This window comes from Zootoca vivipara, chromosome 11, assembly GCF_965207765.1.
Source record: "Zootoca vivipara chromosome 11, rZooViv2.hap1.1, whole genome shotgun sequence".
Taxonomy (NCBI): Eukaryota; Metazoa; Chordata; class Lepidosauria; order Squamata; family Lacertidae; genus Zootoca; species Zootoca vivipara.
Window position 1 is genome coordinate 18,768,104 of NC_142594.1, and position 25,910 is coordinate 18,794,013.

Below are 25,910 nucleotides of genomic sequence, written 5' to 3' on the forward strand. Positions count from 1 at the left end.
GAAAGGACCAGCAGCTCATGCAAGGTGCTTACCATACCAAAGTACAAGATGGGAAAGTTAAAGCCTTTAGGAAGTTCCATTTGACATGGCTGAGCTTGGGCCTTGTAACTATTGGCTTATGTTCAGTTTGAGAGTGAACCAGAGCCAGAGAGTCAATTTCAGATCCTTGATTTGGCAGAACCTCAATAACACAATTGCTGAACAAAGAAGAAAGCTATTTCAAAACCCGCATCAATTGTTGACTAGTTTATGCCTGACAGCATAGATGTTTATAACACTTGTAAATGTGATAGCTAACTACAAAACATATAAAAAAAACTTATAAATGTCTAATCCCATTGTGAAATCTATCCAGCCTCTGGCCCCATTCAGGTTTTTCCTTTGTAAGTATTAGTAAAAAACAAACAAACCTCGAAATATCTTATCCCGCCATCTCAGTTAGATAAGTACTCTATTGTGTCTTTGTAAATGATACCTTTAAACACTACTTTAATCCATATTTTAGTCAGTTCAGGGTGGTTCAAGTTACAGCATGTATATAATAAAATAATGAGCTCAATTCTAAAGAAATCAAAACAAACAAAAAATGAATATTTGATTGTTTTGAATTAGCTGGATAAACATAGGTCCCAATTCTACCATTTTTAGGTCCCTTTGACTGAGGTCATGGTTGGCTTTCCTGTTGAAATAAAGGGACTGAAAATGCTTAACTTGGCTTGATTTTGCCCTTCGTATTTTGGTATATGCTTTGGAGTTGCTGGCGTCCTACATACTCCCCAACATTTCTCAGGTGAAAATAGGGACATCCTATTCTACATCAGGAAGCTTCTGCCATGTTTGTTCTCACTGCACGCAAAGAAGTCATGTACACATAGACGTATGCTGAACCTGCCTCGCAGGATTGTTTTAAAGAAAAAATGTGCGAAGGAAGGGATTGTGCACACCTTCCACAGATAATTGGAATAATGAAATTATTTTTTAGCTGTAAGCTGCCTTGAATGCCTGTCAGAGGGAAATGATGGGATATGATAATGATGATGATGATGATGATGATGGAAACAGAGAATGATCAGAAACATACCAGAGAGTAATCCTGTTGAACTCAGTGGGACTTACTTCTAAGTACAAATGCTTAGGATTGCAGTGTGAGGCTGCCCAGTCTGTACCCAGTTACCTGGGAGTAAGCTCCATTGAATACAGTGGGACTTACCTCTGAGTAGACAGTGTAAGGCTCCATTCACAATAACATGGCACTTATTTCAAGACACGATAGCAACATGAGAGGAAGAAGTAATTTTATTTTTTAATCCCGTTGTGGTCTTGAAAAACACGTCTCTTTAAAATAATAGTAATAATAATAATAATAACAATAATAATAATAATAATAATAGAAAAAAATACGTCTCTTGAAATAGCAAGTTATGTTCAGAAGACAGCAGAGGAGAAACTTTGAAAATCTGCTGATGATATAAGAGTCCTCTGATTAACAATTCTTGCACGTGTGTGCTTATTATACCATAAACATGACCTTTATAAAAATATTAAGAAAAACCAACTGTGGAACTTGCCAGGTCAAAGCTTTTTAAATGTCAACAAATACAATGCCTTTACATTAATGTGGCATTGCAGTATCTAGCAATAGATTTGCTAGCAAACTTTACCCTGGGGTTTTAATGTTTATATTTAAGGTGTATTTAATGGTGGTGGGGATTTGTCTTGATCATTGGTGGCATACATACATTATTTAATTGTATACCGCCTTTCCACAATTCAAAGCATGCTGGAAAAACCCCTGTAACTACAACATAGCAAGTCATAACCAATAAATAAAACATTAAAAATACAAAACCAAAGAGCCATTTCCATATAACTCTAAAATAAAGATACAAAAAAACTCCATAAACAGCACCCCAGCCTTATATGTTTACTTCCCCATCCAAAATTATGGGAAGTGTAGTTTGTTAAGAGTACTAGGATTTGCAGATTGGGAGGTGGGGTAATCTACAGTTCCCAGGATTACTGAGTGTGTGTGCTTTAAAGGTGCCTTAAATGTGTGACGTTTTTGCAACCACTTTGTGGTGGATGTCTACAATATTTAGTTAAAAACAACAAAATGCCATAATAGAATAAAAGAAGTGAGGCCTTCTCTCTCTCTCTCTCTCTCTCTCTCTCTCTCTCTCTCTCTCTCTCTCTCTCTCTCTCTCTCTCTCTCCCTCTCTCTCTCTCCCTCTCTCTCTCTCTCACACACACACCACACCACCCTGGCGTGAGGGTAGATGTTGTTCTTTTTCCTTTTTCTTAAGTTATAGATGCTGCATACATAAAAATACAAGATAATAATCTGAACATATACACAAATGATCTTTAAAATAAAAAAGTGGATACATTCCAAAAGACTTTAGTAGACATAACATACAGCAATATTTCTCAACTCAAGATCAACAGTCACGCAAATAACGAAACAGCTTGCTTCACATACGCAAAACAATTGTAAACTCAAACAACTTAAGCTTGCCTTCTCATGCTCATACAATTGTAAACTCATCACTAGTACCTTGTGAAAACCTGGCAGAACAATGGGGAGAAGGAAGAGGATCCCGGCGAGGGGTGTAGCCATGACTGGGGCACACTGGGGCAATCTGGGGATGGGGATGGGGAAGGAGAAGTTGGTGTAGAAAGTACTCACGGGGTGACGGAGGATGACGAGGGGATGGGGGTCAGTGTGCTGGAACCAGAGCAGCAGGACCCATCACCAAGAGCCAGAGGGGGCCCTGTCTCCACGAACATGGCTGGCTTTGACACATAGGGAGCAGTGGGAGTGGCTCTCTAAGAGGCTGGCTGAAGCAGGCAAGGGCCCATAGCCCAGCTCCCTAGCTGGCCAGATGAGGCTCACTAGCTCTGAGAGGAGGTGTGTGATTCCTCAGCTGAAGTAGGTTCAGAACAGATAAGGGTCACATGCCTCCAAGCCCAGATGCTGCAATCAACATGCAAAGTGCAGCAAAGCCGAGGTGTTGTGTCTTCTCAGCTGCCCATGTTGATGGACCTCAGCTTGTATACTCCAGGAGCTCTGCAGGACTGTGCTTTGGTTTGGACTTTGGACAGGTTGGGGATTTGACATGCTGCCAGGTAGGCCAACGATTCACAAAACCCTTCTCTAATGCAATGTTGTATTATAGCTGTCCTGTCTGATACTCTGTTCTCTTAATCTAAGAAACTATGTTAGTGTAACCATCAAGGGTATACTTCCAGCATCTATTAAGCCAATCTGTGGAAGAAAGTAACTTACTGGGTCTCAATTTCCTTGCGTATAGATGTCACAAAGTACAAGACCTTTATATCAATGTAGCATTACAGTGGCTAGCAATAGATTTCTTGGGTTTTAACGTTTATATTTAAGGTGTATTTAACAGGTGTAGGGAATATGTATTATCAATGGCATACACACCACACATTTGAAGCACCCTCCTTCCAAGATTCCTGGTAACTAGCTTTTAAGTTTGCGCGAGTTGTAAACTGTAGTTCCCAGGTTTCTTGAGTGAGTCGGGTGTGCTTGTAGTGTATGGTGGGTTTGTGTGTAGCCATAATTTTAAATGACTCATTTGCAGCCACTTTGTTATGAATATAGAATCTCAGAATTGTAGGTTGGGACGGGACACCAATCTAGTCCAGCCACCAGTGGAATTGCTGCTTTACACATGTTTTTACTTCATACTAATGAAATGCCATAATAATATAAAATAATAAATATTATTATAGGCTGGTGTATCATCCACAACTTCCAAAGTCCTTCTAGCTTGGGGCAGGAGCTAAGGTGTTGGATTTATTTTGTTTCCCCCTTGTGTGTATCCAATTCTCTTTGTAATTCTTTCCTACATATTTCAATGGTGTGATAATTATTTATGCCAATTCCATACTCAACATGTTGATTCCCAAACCTGGGATGCATGTCTTCCTGATGCTCCTGCCTAAGATAACGGAGCCCAAAATACACACATTTCTCAGTATTGTGCTCTCACATGTGTTTCTGAATGTTGCACAAGATTGTGGGCCTGAAAAAGCCACAGTTGTTTTTTTTGGGGGGGGGGTCTTGGTGCGAAATCACATGAGATCACTGTGACCAAAATGACCACTGTGCTCTTGCAGGAGGAAAAACAGGAATACTCATTTTAGATCTTTGCCTACAGAGCTTTCTGTATGCATAACAAAGACCTCTGCAGCATACGAGGCCTGCCCACCAACAGAGTTCATCTTTGCAGGCAGCAAAGATGCCTGCAATCTCTGCCCTTTCTTTACCAGTGGAGCTGTGGGGTCAGACTCGCTCTGCCCACCTGTTTTGTCATATATACTAGTAGCATGTCAAAGAACAATCTAGCATTTGTATTATTTAAATTGCCTGGGGGAGTAGGAGAGAAAATAAGAGTTAATTGACAATCCCTGTGTTAGATCTCAGGTGACTACAAGAGTTCGACTCATTGCTCTCACATCAGTGTTCATCACTGATCTGTCATTGCTTTACTGTTTTACACACAATGACTTTCAGTCAGATGTCTGAACTGTTTTTATTGGGAAAACTCAAGAGGGGGAAAGTGTGAGAGTTAAAATCTGAAAGTTCTATTTGTTAAGGGGTGTGTGTGCGCGCGTTACATAGAAATTGCCCCTTGAAATCAACAAGTATCATGCAGGTCTGCACCTGGAGCTGATATTCCCTGGAGTGGAATTAATTGAGGATCATATGTAAATATCCTTTCATTCAAAAGTACTAGAACTTTTGAACAAAAATGTGGGACCTTGGTTATGAGCTACTGAATGGAAGTTTGATAATTTCAACTGCATAGCGCTGGCCGGACCAGTATTCTGTATTGGTTATGTAACTTATAAATTGGTATATTTTAAAAAAATGATGATTAGATGTTACAGTGCTGTATATTTTTATTCCACATTAGCCCTCTTTTGGTGTTGCAGGATCCAGGGGATAAAATCAAAGCTTTTTATCTTTTTCCCCTACCCATTTTCTTGTCTATACCTTTTGACAGTTTCAGCAATACAGGTCTGATGTATTTGTGTATCTAAGATAACCTTTTCTGGCTCAACAACTTTTGGGGGGGTGGTGGTCCATATTTTTACCTCTTGAAATATGGCAACCCTAATCCAAGTATCAAACAATATTTAAGATAGGATGCTGGCAATTAAAAATATAATTTTTAAAATAAGTTCAAGTGCTAATAAGCATTGGGATGTGTATCCATTTGAAATGTGAAAGCTGGGTTTTAGCTGCTAGCATTTCCTGCCACTACATGTTTCTTCCAACCCCCTTGAGAATAGCACTTCTTCAAACAGCAGAGCTAGAGTAAGGAGCAGTGGGAAGCAATTATTGTACAGTCCCTTTTGGCATAGCCTAAATAGCAGGGACAGGGCCAAGATCTGTGCAGGGCAAACATAGCTATTATTTCGCGTCTTTCCTCCCTGCAGTTTACCTTAACACTTTATTTGCTGAACCACAGCTTAGGCTCAGAGTAAATAAGAGAGGATCTAATCCGGAACACTTTCATAAAGAAAGCCACCACGCAGTCCTCGTTTAAAAAGCTTGGTCTGTAGATTATCGAAGAGGTTTTGGGAAATATCAGGTACTGTACTATGTTTCTGGATAGCTTGCCTCTCTCCTAAACAAAACAACACTGTTGCTTTTGTGCCCAGAGAACAATGCACTGTTTCAACCAAAATAATTACACAATGTGTCCACAAAGGAACACACTGCTCTTCTTCTGATCTCCTTATTTCACAGATGATTTCACAGTCATGTGGGATAAAGAGCAGCATGTGTTGCCTCCACTTCAAATTTTCAGTTAAAAAATACTCCTTGATTAGGAACTACATTAAGCTCTCATGTTATCTGTCAGTGGATGAATATGAAACTTAAGCATTTGTTAAATGACTATATGGGGGGGGGGGGGACACCAGATGCCAAACAATGTAAGAATAATGTGCTATTGCTAGATAGTGGTTCCTTCTTACTTGAAGAAAGTTGGATTGTGGATGTGGAACTCCTACAGTCTTTTGAAGAGGAGGATGATTTGGTGCTCTCAGCGTTCAATTTTTCTAATTTTTTTTTAAAGGTCCAATATAATTAGATGCATATTCCAGAACTACAGCATTGAAGGGAACAGGGACATTAGAGATTAATTCAGTTCAGTAGAAATGAATTCATATTAATTTAATTTTCTAGTCAAAGCTAAGATAAAACACATCAGATGCCTATCAATCAATCGTTCTAATTAGCAAATGACAATAGTATGAAAGGTGGCTTTATATTAATATGTTTGAATGTTTCAAATAGATAATGATTATGTCATTTTCATTGTTAAGAGCATGAGTCATGCCACATTTTTCCAAGAAAATGATTTGTTCAACATTGCCAAGAGTATTGAAGATTCACATGAGTATTTTATAGTTGTTGTATGATGTTGTATGACTTGTCAAGTGATTCCTTTGTGCTCCATCTACCCAAAACCCAAGCTGTTTCACTTAGACTTGATATTGCCATCCAAAAATGCCAAGTGAATTGGCACTGAGATGTGTGTACAATCATGCATTCAAACATGCATGCATCACATGTTGTGAAGAGGTACATTTACAAGTGCATGCATACACTGGATAGAAATATTTGACCCTCCAGATGTTCCATCAGCACCAGCCAGGATGAACCGGATTATTGCAGCTATAGTATAGCAACATCTTGGAGAATTGCAGGTTATCCATCCATGAGATTCCCTAAATCAGAAGCCAATGGGGAAAACATACATATGTGAAACAAACTCAAAAGTCTTGTTCCCATACCTCTTAAGACACAAAGGAATATCATGAATAAAAAGAGAAGGGACCATAGGAGTTGATATGTTGGCAAATCCTAGACATCAATATTTTTAAAATGTAGATTTACCATTTATGTCACATGGAAATGCCAACAGTTTTAAAATTTTCCATAGTGGCGTTCGTACATTTTACATTTTTTTTTCTGTCCACGTTCTTTGGAAAGAGCTGTTCAGAAATAAAGCTGGAAAGTTAATATCTGCTCTGCCAAACCATCATTATTAATTATGTATATACATAGGAAAAAATGAAATTTATTCAGGCTAGTCAAAAACAATAATTTATCTTCAGTGATGACAAAGTCAATGGCAAGTTGAAAGTTTCAGATGTTTTCAGTTTAACAACAAAAAAGGCATTCATTTTTTCCATGCTTTATTTTTATTTTGAAGTGTCTTGCTCCATTTCCAGCCTCTGAAAAAATTATCCTCTCGTTCCCTCTCTCAAGTGTGAAACACATTCACTTGTAGTTAGATGTCAGGAATTAATAGCTTCTCCATGTGATCAATCAATATGTGGCCCAGTTATTCTCCACCCCCTGTAATATCATTATCCAACACAGAGACAGTGGAGCAACATTTTAAATACACACTTTCTATATTGAAAACACTTGAGTGAAAGAGGAAAAGTAGCTTTGTTGCAAGCATATAACCTAGTTGCAATAAGGAAGATACAGATGCTAATTTTAAGTACAGGTATGTAGATTTGCAGCTGCCAGCAATATGCTAGAGGTGCAATGTCCCCCCCTCAAGAACTGTGTAGTACAGTCAAAATTGGGAACTATAATACAAATAATGGATGTTGGAAATTCAGCAAAATATCAATGCTCTTGTTCTACAGAAATCCTGGAATTGATCTATTTATGAGGGAATATGCCCAGGTGCCCAGTACAAAATAAGTGGATTGTTTTAGCCAATTTGACATGTTTAGTTGTAGCTTTTGAGTGGGAAGGCAGAGGTAGTGGCACCTTCCGAGTGGTGGCGCTGCATTCCTTGGTGCCAGATGTGTTCAGGGGACTCTGAATTGTTGGTGGTAAAGTGGTACCTTGATTTAAGACCGTAATCTGTTCCAGAGGTCCGGTCTTAAAACAAAGCAGACTTAAAACAAGGTGTGCTATCCCATAGAAAGTACTTGAAAATGGATTGATCGTTCTAGACAATGAAAAACACCCCCTAAAACAGTAATTTATCACAAAATTTACTGTCTAATGAGACCATTGATCCATAAAATGGAGGCAATAATCAATGTAGTGTACTATAAAATAAATAAGACAGTACTGTAGATGAAAAAAAATTAACATTTATTTATTTTTCTTATGTGTACTGATGATAGTCATTGTTTTGGAGGAGGGGGCGTTTATCTATTTATGCAGTCGCACAATCAACCAGTAGCTGAACTGGGTTCCACACAGTCACAAAACCAAAGTCACAAGCCACAGTCACAGGTCAGTGTCCCATAAAATGAAGTCACAGTCAAAAAACTGAAAAGGCCACACAAACAAAAACGCTATATATTTTGGTTATTTGGAGGTATATATATGCTCGGGACTCAACAGCCAACAGACTTAACAGGAAGCCTCTGATTATCAGCGAGGGACTCAAATAACAAACGAAACACGCTCAACAGGAACCAGATGATGAAAAGCAACCCCTAAAACAGCAGCCGGGCCCTACCACAGTATATCAAAAAAATGACTCAAGCCAGAGCACTTATTTCTGGGTTGCAATTGGACTTAGTTCAAAAGGGACTTATAATAGACTGGACTTTAGTCAAAGTACCACTGTACTGCATTCGTACACATACCTGCAGACTTGCCACCAACAACCCAGGATGGCACTATCTCCACTCTCCTTCATGAGCCACTCCTGCTGAGGGGGAGCTACTATGCCTGCAACTTCCACCCAGTTCTGTCCAAAGGAAAAATAATTATAGCCATTCTTTGTTTCCTCATAATATTAAAAGGAGGAGGCACTAAGCTTCATTTTCTGAATCCAGCTGCACAGCACAGTCTGAAGTAATTAAACCTATAGGTCTTATTATTGCAGAGCTAGTGTTCTTCTGGCTGCTAATTTATTTTGAGCTTTGCGGGGCGATCAGCTGTTAAAAACTTTGTATGTACGTACAAATGATTTTATTTTTTTAACATTGACTTGAACATGTAAATGTCAATATAAGGTTGCTCCATCTTTTTAAGGGAATTTCAGAGGATAGTAACTTTAAAAATCCTACGTAGAACTGAAATCCTTGGGTTTACAAAATATGGGCTGGCAGAGAAGGATTCTGATAAGATATCTGCTTCTTGAGACTAATCTTATAGCTGACAGGAAAGAGTTTAGAAATGGGCACATTCACAGTGATAGGATCTATAGATTCCCCAGAAGCAAATTCTTCTTTCTATCTACTTCACACACAGCAGAAAATGGTGCATACAGCTGTCCGAGATGTTAACAAACGGTTAGCAGGGGAGAGATGTAAATAGTACTTTACACTGCTAAAAAACCTGAATAGTTTTTACAAGAGTGGAACACTGATGAGCAGTTATGAACAATGATAAAATCAATGCACTCAGAATGTTCTGGACTTTTCTTGTCCTAGAGGTCTTTTGTCTTTGCTTTCATACTTACAAAGGACAATCAAAAGAGGAGTGCCGTAGCAAGCTCTTTGGAATAGCGCTTGAAATAATAATCCTTTAAACTAGAGAAGGATGGACAGATGTGATTGCCATTTGCAAATATATTGTGCACGCATGGACATAACTGAATAGTGCAAATACAAGTTACTTGAGATGCAACAAAAGCAATTTGTGTAAGAATCAAATGCTCAACATTTAAAATGTTATCTTAGTGCATGTATTATGTATGTTGAAATCAATTCACATAAACGTGGGGAAACTGCTGCCACTTTGCATTTTTTTATATCTGTTAATGTCACAATCAGTTTAGGAGCTTCAAGTTGTTACTGCAGTGGAAATATCATGCATCTTCTTGTTTCTTTACATATTCATAACATTTTATGTTCTGTTAGATTATCTGATCCCATAGTTGGAATGTTGTCATAGCCCTCTGATCAATAGCCCTCGGTTCCCTGATGTAACATCAAACAGAAGTGAAAGAATCACTGGAAGTTACAGGGAACCTTAGGTATTGTAAAGTATCTCCTACACTCAGGCAGAGTTTGATTTTGCTTAAATCAGGCATCCCCAAACATCCTTCCAGATGCTTTGGGCCACAATTCCCATCTTCCCCAACCGCTGGTCCTGTTAGCTAGGGATCATGGGAGTTGTAGGCCAAAACATCTGGAGGGCTGCAGTTTGGGGATGCATGGCTTAAATCCATTCCCTGTGCTGCTTTTTAAAATGATGCATTTTAATGTGGAAATCATATGTGTGCTTTCTTGAGAGTAAATCCAACTGTGCAGAATGGGATATGCTTCTGAGTAAACATGCTTAGAATTTTGCTGCACGAATCACTGTGCACTTTATGTAAGAAGGCATGTAGGATTGGGACTTTCCAAACAATTGCACCTTTGTTAAGAACCCAGGCAATATTGCTTCAGCTAAGGCATAACAGTTTTTCTATTTTCCAAGAGCTAAAACTGCAATTTTGAATTGATAGTAAAATGCTATTCTTCTCCTAGCAGGAATATAGTTGTGTAGTTGTTATACACTATCCAAGTTGATAGTGTATATGTAGTAAATGCCAATACCTCTTTCTCGTCCTCTCCCTCTCCCCCCCCCTCCTTACATGTTTTTATGTGACTGTTAACTTCTAATGTTTTTTTAAGAGTCTTCCAATACTGATGCTGTAAAATGATCGAGGTTATTAGTATGTTCCCTTGCCCTTTCCTTGAGAAACTAAGAGCACAGCAACTGGTGTGGTGTATATTGCTTATTGGGATTGTACAGAGGCTTCCCCTTCCCTCTGGGAAAAGGTCAGGCTAGAGTGAGTCATTGTACCTGCTGCCATTCAGACATCATGTCTTTAAAATAAATCGTAAGTTCAGGCAAAACTGTCAGATTTCTGATGGGGAAGGAAAGAGTCTCGGTGGATATGCTGTTCTGTCGCTTCATTTGTCCTGCATATCCCCCTCATTTAATTTTATCTATATGCCAGCAGTATAACATCTTTTGAAAACTGAAGGTAGATTTAGTCTCACATTCATTGATTAGAAAAGTCCTATGTCTATTTCACAGGAAGGATTTGCCAGCTAACACATATTTAAGTCATTAGGTTTGCATGGAGCATAACATGGCTCTACCTGCTGTGACTTGGGTAAGAAGCATGGAGCAAATCTTTGGGACAGGAAGGAAATGAGAGTTTTTACTACTGGTGATATTCTTGGGTATGGGATTGCCAAGTTCGTGGTATTCCAAAATAGATTTGTCATTCACAGACACGGGCATGACCAAGACGTCCAGGAGCCAGACAGATGTAGCGCATTACTGTCAGACAAGGCTTGGATAAACCCTAAGATATGCACTTGAGTTGTATTGGCCATTGTGTGTCATTGAGTGCTCTAGTTTAATAATGATCCAAGGGCCAAGCAGTCAGGCATGCACACTGAAATTTCAGATTGTATTTTGTACCTTATGCAATTAGTGGCTCTGATAAATGAGGTGCTCTGGGTGTTCTGCTGGATGCAGAAGAGATCATGGATTTGGAGATCTGGCCAAAGTGTTTGGGTGATACCTGGGAATTTCCTGCTGTGAACTCCATGGATTTATAAAAATGCTATCCCATCTGCTTGGAAATTCTCAAGGTTCTCACTGTTCAGTTAGGCAAACGCCAAGATATTAGATTAGTGCTGACAAGGGCCTTATGAAAAACAATATTACAACCAACCCTAGAATCATTCTCAATGACCAAAGAGCCTTCTCTTTTTTGAAAATGTATATAGAACCCATAGATCTTAGACGTAACCCTCTTTATTAGGAGTGGCCAATCTGTGGCTGACCACGATTCTGTTGGATTTGGCCTCCCGTGAGCCCCAGTCAACATAGCTAATGCTTGGGGTCTTGGGAGAGGGATCGGACAATATCTGGAGGGCCACAGGATTAGCTGCCCTTTTCCCATATACTATAACAGTCATTCTTATTTAATCTCTTCTGTTCAATTACAATATTGCACTGAAGTGCTGAACCAAAGTAACAGTCTATCTAGCCAAGTTTCTCACAGCAGTGCCTTAAATACTTCTGACTCCCCCAGGTCAATTTAGCCAATATTTAAGCAGCTGATAAATGGCTGTCTGGTTGCCTAAGATGAGTGCTGACTTGTATTATTCTTTTATCACTTCCCCTCACATAGTGGCGCTCTTCTAAAGGTCGGATTCAATTTCCACTTTCACAAGTGTTGTAAATCACGAGATTCCACGGAAGTCAGTGTGCAATGTGAAATAAATATGAGCCATAAATTGATATACTTGATTTATAAGACCAATGCTTCCCTTTTGCTAACCCCCCCCTTTTTGTCAGGTGTTTTAGAGAGCAATTGAAAAGATGGCAAAAACGTGTTGTCACATAATTGCGTCTCCAGCAGATTTCTTACCAAAAGTGGGAGAGTTGATAATTTGATATAGGAAGTTAATTCAATCATTTACTGTGAGCCTTCAATTAGTTGTATTAAAATGCAACTCTGGTTAAGAGCTTTTCTGGCTGCAGTTAACACATTAGAAGTGAATTCATCCAATGATTTTATATAAGAATTGTAATTGGAAAAGAACCTCTTACCTTATATATAGGAGTCAAGTTTCTTACCTTCTACTCATTATTTATATTTCAGTGGAATATTTTCAGCAGGGAGGAAAATGATCATTGGATTTTGTTTGTGGGGTGCTCTGCTTGTTTGTTTGTTTGTCTAGGTGGGGTTTTTTCCCCCCACTCCCCTGCCAGTTTTTACAGTCTGCTACCCGCCTATACGATTAAGAGAATACAGGCATGTTTTAAGAACTTCACAGGATTCAAAGAATCTTAATTAGCTGTGAATTGATGTTCTGGAAGTATACCAAAAATACAGGAGTCATTGTAAGCAGAGATAGGACTTGAATGTTCCCAGCTTTCAGGCAACTGAATATGTTGTGGTCTGTGATGGGGGCAAACCACAAGAAAAATTGAGGTCCATGTTAAGCAGGTGCCTGCTTATCAGTATGCAAAGGAATTGCCTCATTTCCATCTGGGTCCCAGAGAATGCTCAGAAGCAGCATTAGTAGGGGAAGCTGGCTCGCTGCAATTCTTGATTACCCTAACCTGTGACAATAGTCTTTAGGGCTTGCCAGTTATACTGAAGAACTGTTTTGGTCAGAATTTCAGAGAATAGCTTGACACCACATTTTGTTCCTTTTTAAGAGAGCAGGTTCTTACTCAGTTCTTCATGCTGCTTGGTAAGATTAGCCTTTAAACTTCACTGTAAGGACTTGTAATTAGTTTGGAGAAATAGCTTTAGTTCATTTATTAAGAGCAAAGGGAAAACCTTTAAAAGTGTTCTAAACACAAATGTTCATTTTCTAATTATTAAATACACAAAACAGAGAGGTCTTTCTTTCTGTTCATAGTGGGACTTCTTTGTGAAAAGAATAGAAAACTCAAGTTGCATATTATATTACTTTCCCACACAAGTCTTCGAACAAGAAATCCTAGACAAACTGCTTAAGGAGGGGTGATATGGAACATAAAAGTATGGGAGATGTAGCCAGTCTTTTCCTTACTCGCTTCTTCTCTCCTCCAACCCCACCTGACTCGTAAGCCGTTCCCCCTTCTGCCATGGGTCCTGTATGTGTGTGTGGCTTTGGAAGACAAATCAGATGGCTATTTGGCGTCGTTCTACCTTAATTGGTGCTTCATTAGGCACAGACAGGCAGAAAAAGGAAAGCGGTAACAGACCCTCCAAACCAGGCATCCCCAAACTCGGCCCTCCAGATGTTTTGGGACTACAGTTCCCATCATCCCTGACCACTGGTCCTGTTAGCTAGGGATGATGGGAGTTGTAGGCCAAAAACATCTGGAGGGCCGAGTTTGGGGATGCCTGCTCCAAACGTTGGAGAGTATGGCAGGATGTCCCTGTTTTCATCAGAGAAAGATTGGAGGGTATGCAGTAAGACCTGGAATCATTCCTTAAAGACCCAATGTGTGAGGTCCTCAAAGTTACACAACCACCTGTATTGTTGAACTGATTAGACTTAAGGGGGGGGGGGAATGGAAACCTGTGCTTTATGCCTTTGCCCAAGCAACGTTTTCATGGCACATGAGCCATTGCCTCCACAGAGAGTAGTGACCCTTCAGTACAGTTGAAGAGCCTGGCAGGCTGTGTGTGTGTGTGTGTGTGTGTGTGTGTTGTGTGTGTGTGTGTGTGTGTGTGTGTGTGTGTGTGTGTGTGTGTGTGTGTGTGTTCCTGCCAGGCTGCCAAGCCAAAGAAACTGATGGCTGACATTCTTAACTGACTTAGTCTTAAGTGCCTGTTATCTGCAATACAATGAAACCAGATTAAAAATCTGTTATGCATTATTTCACTTTTTGTCTCCCCTCCCCCTTTCTTTGTATAGGAGGTACATGCCAGAGCCCCGCTCTTCCAGCCCTGGTACGTCCTCCAGCCCCAGCCCTGCAGCCTCCGTTGGATATCAAACCCTTTCTTCCATTCCCTCTGGACACTGCAGCAGCTGTCAATCTCTTCCCCAACTTCAATGCAGTAAGTACTCTACTGCAGATGTCGTTTCCATCTCTTATGTCATCCATTGAACTCCTCATTTTTTTATTTTTGTCTTTCAAGCCAAAGAGATCATCAGTGCTCACACATACACAGCTCCCACACGCGGTTGTTTGACGTGCAACAGTTATAGGGTTCGGGGGGGGGGGAAATCCCCTGGAGAATTAGCAAGAAAACAAACCCATACCGCAGAAGTGTAATTTACTTCTAATTCGTAATATGTCAGATTAGTAATGGAAATTATTGGGGCTAATGAAAGAACATGTCCATTCCAGCATTTTCTATTAATTAAATATGAATTAATATTAAACAGTGTTTGCTCATGGGTTCTAAGCAATTGCTCAAAATAAGTATTTAAATTATTTTTGCTGACAAATAATTAACACAGGCTGATTAAGCCCTGAGTGATAGCATGCAAGTTTATTATTTCTAAAAAAACAAAAACAAAGCACCTCTGACTGAGAATGCCAAGGGTCACTCTGTGGTGTGTTTGTGTGTGTGTGTGTGTGTGTGTGTGTGTGTGTGTGTGTGTAAACCAAAGGATTTAAGCTCTTTTCTAACAGAGCTGTTTCCAGCTTGCTAGAAATTAAAGACAGGAATGTAAATCAAGGTTGTAGGAAGTGCCTTCATATTCCTGAAATTCTAACAAGTGTCCCAGCCCCTTGGGATCCATTGCCAGCTGATATTAGACAAGTCCCTAGGTTCTGATGTTTAGGTGGCCATTGAAGTCATTTTTCTTTAAGATGACTCTCCCTGAAATGCCTTCCCAGTCTTTTTATGGAAAATTAACAGTACAATGGTAGAAATAGTTCTTTAGGGTTTTTTTGTTTTAGATTATTGAGTCTGTATCTTTGTATTCTACCTTGTTGTGCACTCCTGCGGTAGCTTCTTTCTGTGGAGCAGTTGATAAATCTGAAAAATAAATAAAATGGAAACAGCTTCTCAGCTCTTATTAACAAAGGGTGGTTGTAACCAGAGTAGTATGAATTTATCCTGAAAACCTGCTTGGGCAAGGTAGATCTGTCTGATTTCAGCCAGTTACTCCCTCCTGCTTAGGGTTGCCATACGTCCAGAATTTCCTGGACATTTCTGGAATATTGCTGTCTCTAGCAGCAGAAATTGGTTAAAATGTTCAGTGTTTGAAACAGCATAGCTGCCAAGTTTTCCCTTTTCTCGCGAGGAAGCCTATTCAGCATAAGGGAAAATCCCTTAAAATAAGGGATAACTTGGCAGCTATGAAATAGGGTAACACTGCTCCTGCTGCCATTCCCCAGTGCAATTGTGGATGACTCCTTGACCCCCATGAGCAGATTGGGGACAGTGTTCAGGGGGTTGCTGTGAGGAGGCCTTTATGCAAATGATTGTCTGGATACAACCTGAAGTTTTTAAAGAAAACATAGCCATTAATTGTACAAATAAAGTACTACTAATGAACAGTTTGCACACACCCCGTTCTTTGGCATAATAATGGTCTTAGGCTGGCAATAGATCTCTGGCACCAAGATTCTTTTGGGCTCCAGCAATGCAAGGAGATTTGGGCTTCAATCCTAAACCCACCTACCTTGAAGCAAGCCCCATTTTCAATAAAACCTCTCAGCAGACATGGTTAGGCTTGAAGAAATAGATGGTGTCCCATACTGCACCAAGTGGTGGTTGGTATCCTTCTCCCCTATTATTAATAGGAGTGTGTATGTTGCAAAAGCTTATATATTTCTATTTGCCTTATAACTGCTTTTGTGCTGTGAGTTCATGAACTGGATGTAAATATTTTTGTCAGCCTTTTGGTTGGGTTTAATCAAATAGCTTGGTTAGCTATATAATAATGCAATATTCGCTTTATCTTTTGACATTGTATAAGCTTTTAGGTATTTTCATCCTTGCTGGGGTTTTTTTTAAAAATAGTTTTGCACAACACCTAGGCTGGACTTCTTTCATCTTTTGGAAACCATTCCACATTGGCTTTAATTTGCTGAGGTTTGAATTTTCGAGGCAAGGTTTAAGCTCTAACATATTTTACATGGCATACACACACACACACACACACACACACACACACACACACACACACACATATATATATATATATATATATATATATATATATATATATATATATATAATAGTCTATTCCTCTCTTTTTCTTCTTCTTTCTTTATTACCAAAGCAGTCATGAGCAAAGCAAGGCAAAATGAGACACAAGTACTGACATTAGCAGGATAACTGGCGTTATAAAGGTGTATGTAGGCAATGTGATATCCTGTGATCAGCCATTTTGCAAAGACTCGAAGTGCATTGTGGGTGACATCGCTTGCAACTAATTCATAGTTGTCCAAACCAACGTTAAATGCCAAAGTTTATGTGCCATTATAATGAAGTAGAACAATAATTTAACAAAATAAACTTTTTAAAAAACATTTTTTCTTCTTCCATTAGCACCTTAGAGACCAACTAAGTTTGTCATTGGTATGAGCTTTCGTGTGCATGCACACTTCTTCAGATACACTGAAACAGGGACATATGTTTTTCAGTAATTTAGAAAATTAGAGAGCTAAGAATGGAGCTACATATTGCGGGAGACTGGGAGCATCATCCCAAAGCGGCTTCTCTGTGTCAGATTCTACCCTTCTTTCTCATAACCTGTAGAATCATTTCTCTTGTATCATGACATCAAAATAATAATAATAATAATAATAATAATAATAATAATAATAATTTCTTATTTATACCCCGCCCATCTGGCTGGGTTTCCCCAGCCACACTGGGCAGCTTCACACAAAATATTAAAATACAATAGTCTGTCAAACATTAAAAGCTTCCCTAAACAGGGCTACCTTCAGATGTCTTCTAAAAGTCTGGTAGTTGTTGTTCTCTTTGACATCTGGTGGGAGGGCATTCCACAGGGTGGGTGTCACTACCGAGAAGGCCCTCTGCCTGGTTCCCTGTAACTTGGCTTCTCACAGCGAAGGAACCACCAAGAAGGCCCTTGGCGCTGGACCTCAGTGTCCAGGCAGAACAATGGGGGTAGAGACGCTCCTTCAGGCATACTGGGCCGAGGCCGTTTAGGGCTTTAAAGGTCAGCACCAACACTTTGAATTGCACTTGGAAACATACTGGGAGCCAATGTAGGTCTTTCAGGACCGGTGTTATGTGGTCTCCCAGTCACCAGTCTAGCTGCGGCATTCTGAATTAGTTGCAGTTTCCAGGTGACCTTCACAGGTAGCCCCACATAGAGTGCATCGCAGTAGTCCAAGCGTAAGATAACCAGAGCATGCACCACTCTGGAGAGACGGCCCACGGGCAGATAGGGTCTCAGCCTGCGTCCCAGATGGAGCTGGTAGACAGCTGCCCTGGACACAGAATTGACCTGCACCTCCATGGACAGCTGTGAGTCCAAAATGACCGACGCCATTTAGGGCTTTAAAGTTCAAGCACCAACACTTTGAATTGTGCCTGGAAACATACTGGGAGCCAATGTAGGTCTTTCAAGACCGGTGTTATGTGGTCTCACATATGGTGACTGTCCACCCCCACTCTGCTTCAGAGGACATTGTTGGCACAGGTAAGAAAGTCACATCACCTTGATGCCATGGAGCAATGCAAATGTCACTACAAGTTACAAGGAGGTGGAAAGCACAACACATCATGAACATTTTCTTTTCATTGCTCGCTCCATGTCTCCAGTGATGTATAGTGATGTTACATGCATACTACCTTAAGCTAAAGAGGAAGGGGAGACACTGAATGATGTGACTGAAGCTGCCCTGCCTTATCTGCTCCCAACCCATTATCATATCTAATACAGTGGAACCTCTACTCATGACCACAATCCATTCCGGAGGCCTGTCCTTATGGCAAAACAGGTCACTGGGAGAGGCGCCGTTGTGCGCAGGCACGAACGGTGATCGCCGCTCCTGCACATGCGTGAACGGCGGCAAACCTGCCAGTTACTTACGGGTTTGCCGTGGTCTCAACTTGGAACGCCCACGAGTGGAGGTGGTTGTAAGTAGAGGTTCTATTGTATCTGGAAACGGAGATTGTGCTGCGGATAACAAGATACCTAAGTTTGCTACTTTGCTATTTAGCCAAATACTCTTGCGTGAAATTTGATCACTTTGGGGGTGGAGGCTTCTCGGCTTCATCACACATGCCATAGTGTGTGTGTATATGCTTAGCAATGTGACCTTTGCATTCTGCTTCAGTTTTCTGACATGCCGTATCACACTTTGAGCTCCATTTGCCTCTTTGACCTATATAGTATTGAAACATAGGCCACGCTCTGTTTCGATGCCCAAGCCGGCAAATGACATTTTGTAAACACATACATTGGCTTAGAAAGTCTAGTGTATTTCTGGAAGCTTCTGTAAGTTCATCCCAGCCTGAGAAATCTACGGAGACATGTCAAATTCTCTAGAACATTATCAGCCTAAGGAAAGGTAGGCTACAAATTAGATTTGACTTAACAGGACAGTTTGACAAGGACATACCTTTTAATGTCTCTGAAGAGAGTTTATACTCATCAAACAGTGATTTTACATTTATTACATAGTTTCTGAGAATTTTCCTTTGTGTGTATGCGTGCTTCTTGCCAGATTGATCTGAGTAAATGTAACCATCCATTTTAATTTCCAGTGATAAATCCAAGAAATAATATATAGGACTGTTCCACTCTGATATTCTGCATGTTCCAATGATAAATTAAAAAAAATGCTGCAATTTACACTTAGTTTCTTCATTTTCTAAAGAGAAGTAAATGTGATCCAATGCAATCAGTATCCTTGGATGTCTGAACTGCCTGCTAAGTGTGGTAAAACGGTATATAATAATAATAATAATAATAATAATAATAATAATAATAATAATAATTTTTATATACCCTGCCCATTTGGCTGAGTTTCCCCAGCCACTCTGAGTGGCTTCCAACAAAATATTTAAATTACAGTAAAATATCAAACATTAAAAACTTCCCTAAACAGGGCTGCCTTCAGATGTCTTCTAAAAGTCAGATGTTTATTTCCTTGACATCTGATGGGAGGGTGTTCCGCAGGGCAGGTGCCACTACCAAGAAGACCCTGGTTCCCTGAAACTTCGCTTCTTTCAGGGAGGGAACCACCAGAAGCCTCTTGGAGCTTGTGAATTGAGTGCATAGCAATAATGGCATATGGTCATCAGCCCACCACAAAGCATGAAATGCAGATACTCCATTTAGACTGCATGTCTTTGTGATACCTTGTTTGTCTCATAAGAGATGGAAGGGGGAAGTGAAAACCTCAGAGCCAAACTTGGCATGGCATGTAACACATCCCTGCTGTTGCATTTGAAATAAAAGCACACGTTCTGCTCATGTAAAAGCACTAGGCAGGCCTCACAAATAACCCAGAGATGCATTTTATATAAAAGCACACATTCTGCTCATGTAAAAGCACCAGGCAGGCCTCACAAATAACCCAGAGATGCATTTTAAATAAAAGGACACATTCTACTCATGTAAAAACCATGCTGATTCCCGGACCGTCTGTGGGCCAGATTGAGAAAGCGATTGGGCCGCATCCGGCCCATGGGCCTTAGGTTGCCTACCCCTGGGCTAGAAGATGAGACCTACAGAGGTGGTGGCAACCACTGTTTCCACCCTTGATTCCGAAATTAATCAATTAAACAACGGGCTAGCAAGATGTTTCTCTGGGGATAGTGCAAGCCAGGAGATTTCTCGCGCTGCAGCAACTGAGGTAACTTTCAATGATCTTGCCATCGGATTGCATTAAGTAGAGCTTTATGAAGCATTATATAAAAACAGCATGCTAATTAGCAATCTGGTTAGTGGAACATTTGTAGGTGCTATGCGCTTAATTGTATAGTGTATGAGTACCCCCCAAGTCATATTTAGAAAGAAATGTTAACATCTCAGCCATTTAAGCTGAAAACTGTAGACTGCTGTGAAAGCCCCGGAGAAGTTTCAGGTTCACGAGTTCAGTAAGAGTTTATCTAGTGGAAAAGACTGAACTTTTTACTGATTCTACTTCTGAATGCATTTATCTATATGTACTCCACACAATTTTGTTTCCTAATTTTCACGTGTGTGTGTGTGTGTGTGTGTGAGAGAGAGAGAGAGAGAGAGAGAGAGAGAGAGAGAATGGAGGAGGTAGATTCATTTGCCAAGTACATTTTCAAGATGTTTTAACTCTCCAATGGTTTGTCTTCACCCCTGAAGGCTCACTTTTCAATTGTCTCCCGAGACAGACGGATGCCAATTTAATAGCTTACGCCTACATTACATTATAGCTGCAAAATGCAAATATTTTCCTAATTATAACAGAGTTAAAGTATCAAAGAAACCCATTTAAATGTATTTTCATTGCTGCTTCCCGATATAAATATTTTTGCTAGAGAGAACATGTCCTTGTTTCTACTCCTTAATTTCCCAGCGGCTTTTGATACAGTTGGCCATGATATCTTATTGGGCCACCTCTGTAGACCTCACATTGGAGGCACCATGTTGCAGTGGTTTTGATCCTATCTCCGGGGCAGGTTTCAGAAACTGGCATTGTGGGGTTGCTGTTCAGTGGCAAGGCAGTGGAGTCCCACAGGATTCCATCTTTTCCCCAGTGCTGTTTAATGTCTGTATGAAGCTGCTGGGGTAGGTAATTTGGAATGAGATGTCATCAATATGCAGAATGACACCCAGCTCTACTTCTCTGAATTACGGGGCTGCACAGTCTGCATAACCAGAACACGGATGCAGTGATGGGCTCAATAAGGGCCAGTAACTTGAAGCTGCATCCCAACATGACAAATCCTTTGAGTTGGTGCTTCCCAGGTAAACAGGATGGACACTTTTTTATTTTTTTTTTTTGCTGTTTTCAATGAACACACATCTGCCTCTCTGCTTAGGCATTTCTACCACCATTTAGATTTTCCTACAGTAAATATTGGGACACAGGTGGCGCCGTGGTCTAATCCACTGAGCTTCTTGGGCTAACTGAATGGAAGGTTGGCGGTTCAAATCCCTGCGATGGGGTGAGCTCCCGCTGCTCTGTCCCAGCTCCTGCCAACCTAGCAGTTTGAAAGCACGTCAAAGTGCAAGCAGATAAATAGGTGTGGCAGGAAGGTAAATGGCGTTTCCATGTGCTCTGGTTTCCATCACGGTGTCCCCTTGCACCAGAAGGTGTTTAGTCCTGCTGGCCAAATGACCTGGAAAGCTATCTATGGACAAACGCCAGCTCCCTCGTCCTGAAAGCGAGATGAGCACCGCAACCCCATAGTCTCCTTTGATTGGAGACTATCCCTTCCATGGCTACTATTCCAAGGCTACTATTTGTTTACCATAATACACTATTTAAACCAGTTAAAACAATTCACATCCGCAAGATACAGTGGTTCCAATATATATCACGGGATTAGTCTTGGAGAAGAGAAGGTTAAGGGGTGATATGATAGCCATGTTCAAATATATAAAAGGATGTCATATAGAGGAGGGAGAAAGATTGTTTTCTGCTGCTCCAGAGAAGCGGACACGGAGCAATGGATTCAAACTACAAGAAAGAAGATTCCACCTAAACATTAGGAAGAACATCCTGACAGTAAGAGCTGTTCGGCAGTGGAATTTGCTACCAAGGAGTGTGGTGGAGTCTCCTTCTTTGGAGGTCTTTAAGCAGAGGCTTGACAGGCATATGTCAAGAATGCTTTGATGGTGTTTCCTGCTCAGCAGGGGGTTGGACTGGATGGCCCTTGTGGTCTCTTCCAACTCTACGATTCTATGATTCTTACTGAAGTGATGTCACAGAATCTTCTCAAATATGGAATTGTAGCTGAGGCCAAAGAAGTTTGTCCCTCTGTGTAATAGTAGAAAATGGAGAAGATAGAACAGGTTGCTTAAGGGAAGGTTCAAGAGACTCCTTTACATTCGAAGGGGTTTTGTATATTTGATGAAATGCTAAATAAAATTGTGACCTCAGGCTGGGAAGAGGAAATACATTAGTAAATTCTCAGCTATGGGGTGCTGTAGAGGGGAAGAGTTAAAGGGGACTTTTTTTATAGAAAGAGCCTAACATAGGAATGAGGCAATGCCTGGTCCTTTAATAAAAAAAGAGAGAAACTGATAAATTGCTGAGTAACGGCTCATTTAGTCTGTCTCATACTGGAGTCCTTACTGGCCAGATACTTTATCATTGTATGCTTATTGCTTTGTTAGCAGCAGACAACATGAGAGCCCAACCGATACAAGTGATATATTTCAATAGACCAGGTTTGGTTGCTAGTGGTGTTGCTAAGTGGATTTTCAGCTGCACGGAGTATACTTCAAAGGAGGATGGCAGAAGACGCTGGCATGGCTATGGATGACTGCTTATTGGGATGGTATGGGGCAGGTCTGGGTGGCAGTGAGGCCAGGGCTGTGCAAGAGCACCAGCCGAAAGCACCAACTGCTCATAGAAAATGGTACAAATGTGTTTCCCCAGTGTTTTCTGGAATCGGACTGGACCAGAAACTTTATGGCTGACAAGTTGTAGTAAAGTAAATTGAAGTAAAATTTGAAGGCTACACCTGATTTTCTTTGTCAAAAGAAGTTGTGGGGCTTAGGGTGTTTGTGTTTTTTTTATTTTATTTATTAAATTTGTATACTGCCCTATACCCGCAGGTCTCAGGGCGGTTCACAGCATAAAACTGGCTTGAAAATATTTTCTTTTATAGCAGCAGAGAATGCCAGAGTGACATTGCACCAATGGCTTTCTGCTGTAGTGTTTACTCATCTGTGGATTGGGAAACGGGAACCTGCTGGTCCTCCACAAGTTGTTGGACTGCTCCTTTCACCACCCCTGACTATGCTGTCTGGGGCTGTTGGGAGTCAAGCAACATCTCTAGGGCCACATGATCCCCATTCCTCTTGCAGTGGGAGGGCAGTAGAAAAAACAGAAAATATTTACTGCAGCAAGCAATAAAACAAGCAACGATCAGATTATGGCTTAGACACATTTATATGATTTCTGAGTTAACTGAAAGGAGGGAATCATATTACACTTCCCCTCAAGTAGGTGTAGTGTCCTTCAAAGTAGATGAGATTCTGCCAATATTTTCTGGTTCCAGGAAGGAATGGCTGTGACAAAATGCAGCGTGGTGACTTCAATTTACTCTAAATCAGCATTTCTTTTTTATAGGTGTATGTGGTAATAGAAAATCATTGCCAATAATTTTTTAACTTGGAAGCAAAATGCCCCAACCTCTGTGAGTTGAGGATCATTGGGCCAAGGCTATAATTTTTATAGAGCTGCTACAGAGAATAGATATATTTTTACTTCTGAATGTTCCTTTTAAGGGGAAAGGAAAGGTTTAGAGGTCCCAGTGAGTTGGCTGGAGACTTTTTGTCTTATTGATTAGCAAAGACAGTCAAATCTTATTTGATTTTGCTGCATTCCTAGGCAGCGTTACAGGTGCATCTCTATAACGTCAGATATTATATATATATTCCAAAAAGTTGGGGAATTTTTTTGCTATTGGATCATGTACTCAGAGCTGGCCATATTTTAAGAAAAGAGCATCTTGCTTTACTTATGCTTGCTGTCTCTTATTACTTGTGGTTCTCCACAATTACCCAGGCAATTTAATAAAAGCTTACAGAATTATTTTAACAGGAAGTTAAGAAAAGGCTAGCAAAACAAAATGCAGTCATTTAAAACCATTTCATTTAGCAATTCACTCAATGTGAATCAATCAAGATTAAAACTTTCAAGCATGTTTATTTTATTTTCAAAATAACTTTCACAGCAGGTTTTGAACTAAATACAGTACTTTGTTACAGTTACTGAACAACAACAAAAAGTTTGGAAAGTAAAATAAGCTATTTTCTAAAATTTAAAAGAAGATAGCCCTTAGGTTTCTAGTGCTAGTTCAAATAGGTCTGCTTATTGGGACTAAAGGTAAGGGTAAAGGGACCCCTGACTGTTAGGTCCAGTCGCGGACGACTCTGGGGTTGCAGCGCTCATCTCACTTTACTGGCCGAGGGAGCTGGCGTACAGCTTCCAGGTCATGTGGCCAGCATGACTAAGCCTTCCCGCTTGGAGTGGTACCTATTTATCTACTTGCACTTCGACGTGCTTTGGAACTGCTAGGTTGGCAGGAGCTGGGACCAAGCAATGGGAGCTCACCCCATTGTGGGGATTCGAACCGCCAACCTTCTGATCAGCAAGCCCTGGGCTCTGTGGTTTAGACTAGGGACTAGATCGGGACTAGATGGAAATAAATCAGCTTATCCCATTATTTGCAAAGTTGTAGGGGGATACTGGGGAAGGTAAATGACAGATTAGTTTATGACTCCTCTCCATCTCCTTCTTTCTCTATTTCAGTCTGTGTGTGAGGGAGCTGGGGAGAGGGAGAATCAGTCAAGACACTAAATCTTTTCAAAAAAGCAAATGGATTAAAAAATAAATAAAATGAGGACTTAAATTTCCTGGCCTCACCACAATCTCTGCTAGACCACCTCATCTTTACATATGCATGCCTATGCAGGGAATTGTATATGGGTTAATGTAGTTTCTGGAAGATTGTGGGTGGGCTGAGGCATAGACGCTGGGGAAATGAGGAAAAAGTGGCCTTGTTAATCTGACCTGCTCTGGTCTACCACTGTAAAAAGGCTGATGTGGTTGTTGTTGTTGGTCGGTGTGTTTGTTTCTCCTTTTCTTAATCTTCCTGGAATTGGTTGGGGACCAACGGGACTAAATCCCTGTCCAATATACACTGGACCGCCAATTCAGTACCTCTTGCCTCAATTTCTGATAACTGACTACCTGTGGACCTATGTAGAGCAGGTGGGCTTAGCCTCAGAGTTATATGCTTTGGTTACATTACTATGAATTGCCAAACATGAGGCTGCCTTTGAAGACGGTTTGTAAAGTTGAGTTGGTACAGAACGCAGCAACTGGAAAACTTTGGGGAATACTCATTACGTGCTGCTTATATTAACTGCCTAGGTATTTCTAACCCAATTCCAGATGCTGATCTTGACCTTTAAAACCATGCACTTTATAATCGGTGTGGCATAGTTGGGTAGTGTGTTGGACTAAGACCCAGGAGACCAGGGTTCAAATCCCTACTTAGCTCATTCGATGAACTGTCTTCCAGTTTCTTGGTAGTTTTATTTCTCTGGCAAAAGGCCTTTTTCCTCTCTCATTCTCAGGACACTTTTATTTTTTTATTTTTTTTGCATCTTCATAATTTGGCTATGTGTGTTGAGCTTACCGCCTCAATTCAAAGTGGCTGAGGGTGGTGCGTGTGTTTCTTTCAATTAAGTCTTACTGTAAAGGCCTTCAGTTCAGTAACTTGAGTAGGGGGGGAAGGAATTGAAGGACTGTGGATTTAGACTTGGGC

The 25,910-nt window shown here is 40.5% G+C and overlaps 1 protein-coding gene across 15 annotated transcripts in view; it reads left to right on the plus strand.

Moving 5' to 3' along the window:
• The window catches only part of ZNF385D (zinc finger protein 385D), a 410,518-nt gene that overhangs the window by 259,323 nt on the left and 125,285 nt on the right, over nt 1-25,910 (plus strand). For all 15 annotated transcript variants that reach the window (XM_088653767.1, XM_088653769.1, XM_088653775.1 and 12 more), the window contains one exon: nt 14,398-14,540. In XM_088653767.1, the coding sequence (XP_088509893.1) occupies nt 14,398-14,540 (143 nt within the window). The remainder of the gene's footprint in view (nt 1-14,397; nt 14,541-25,910) is intronic.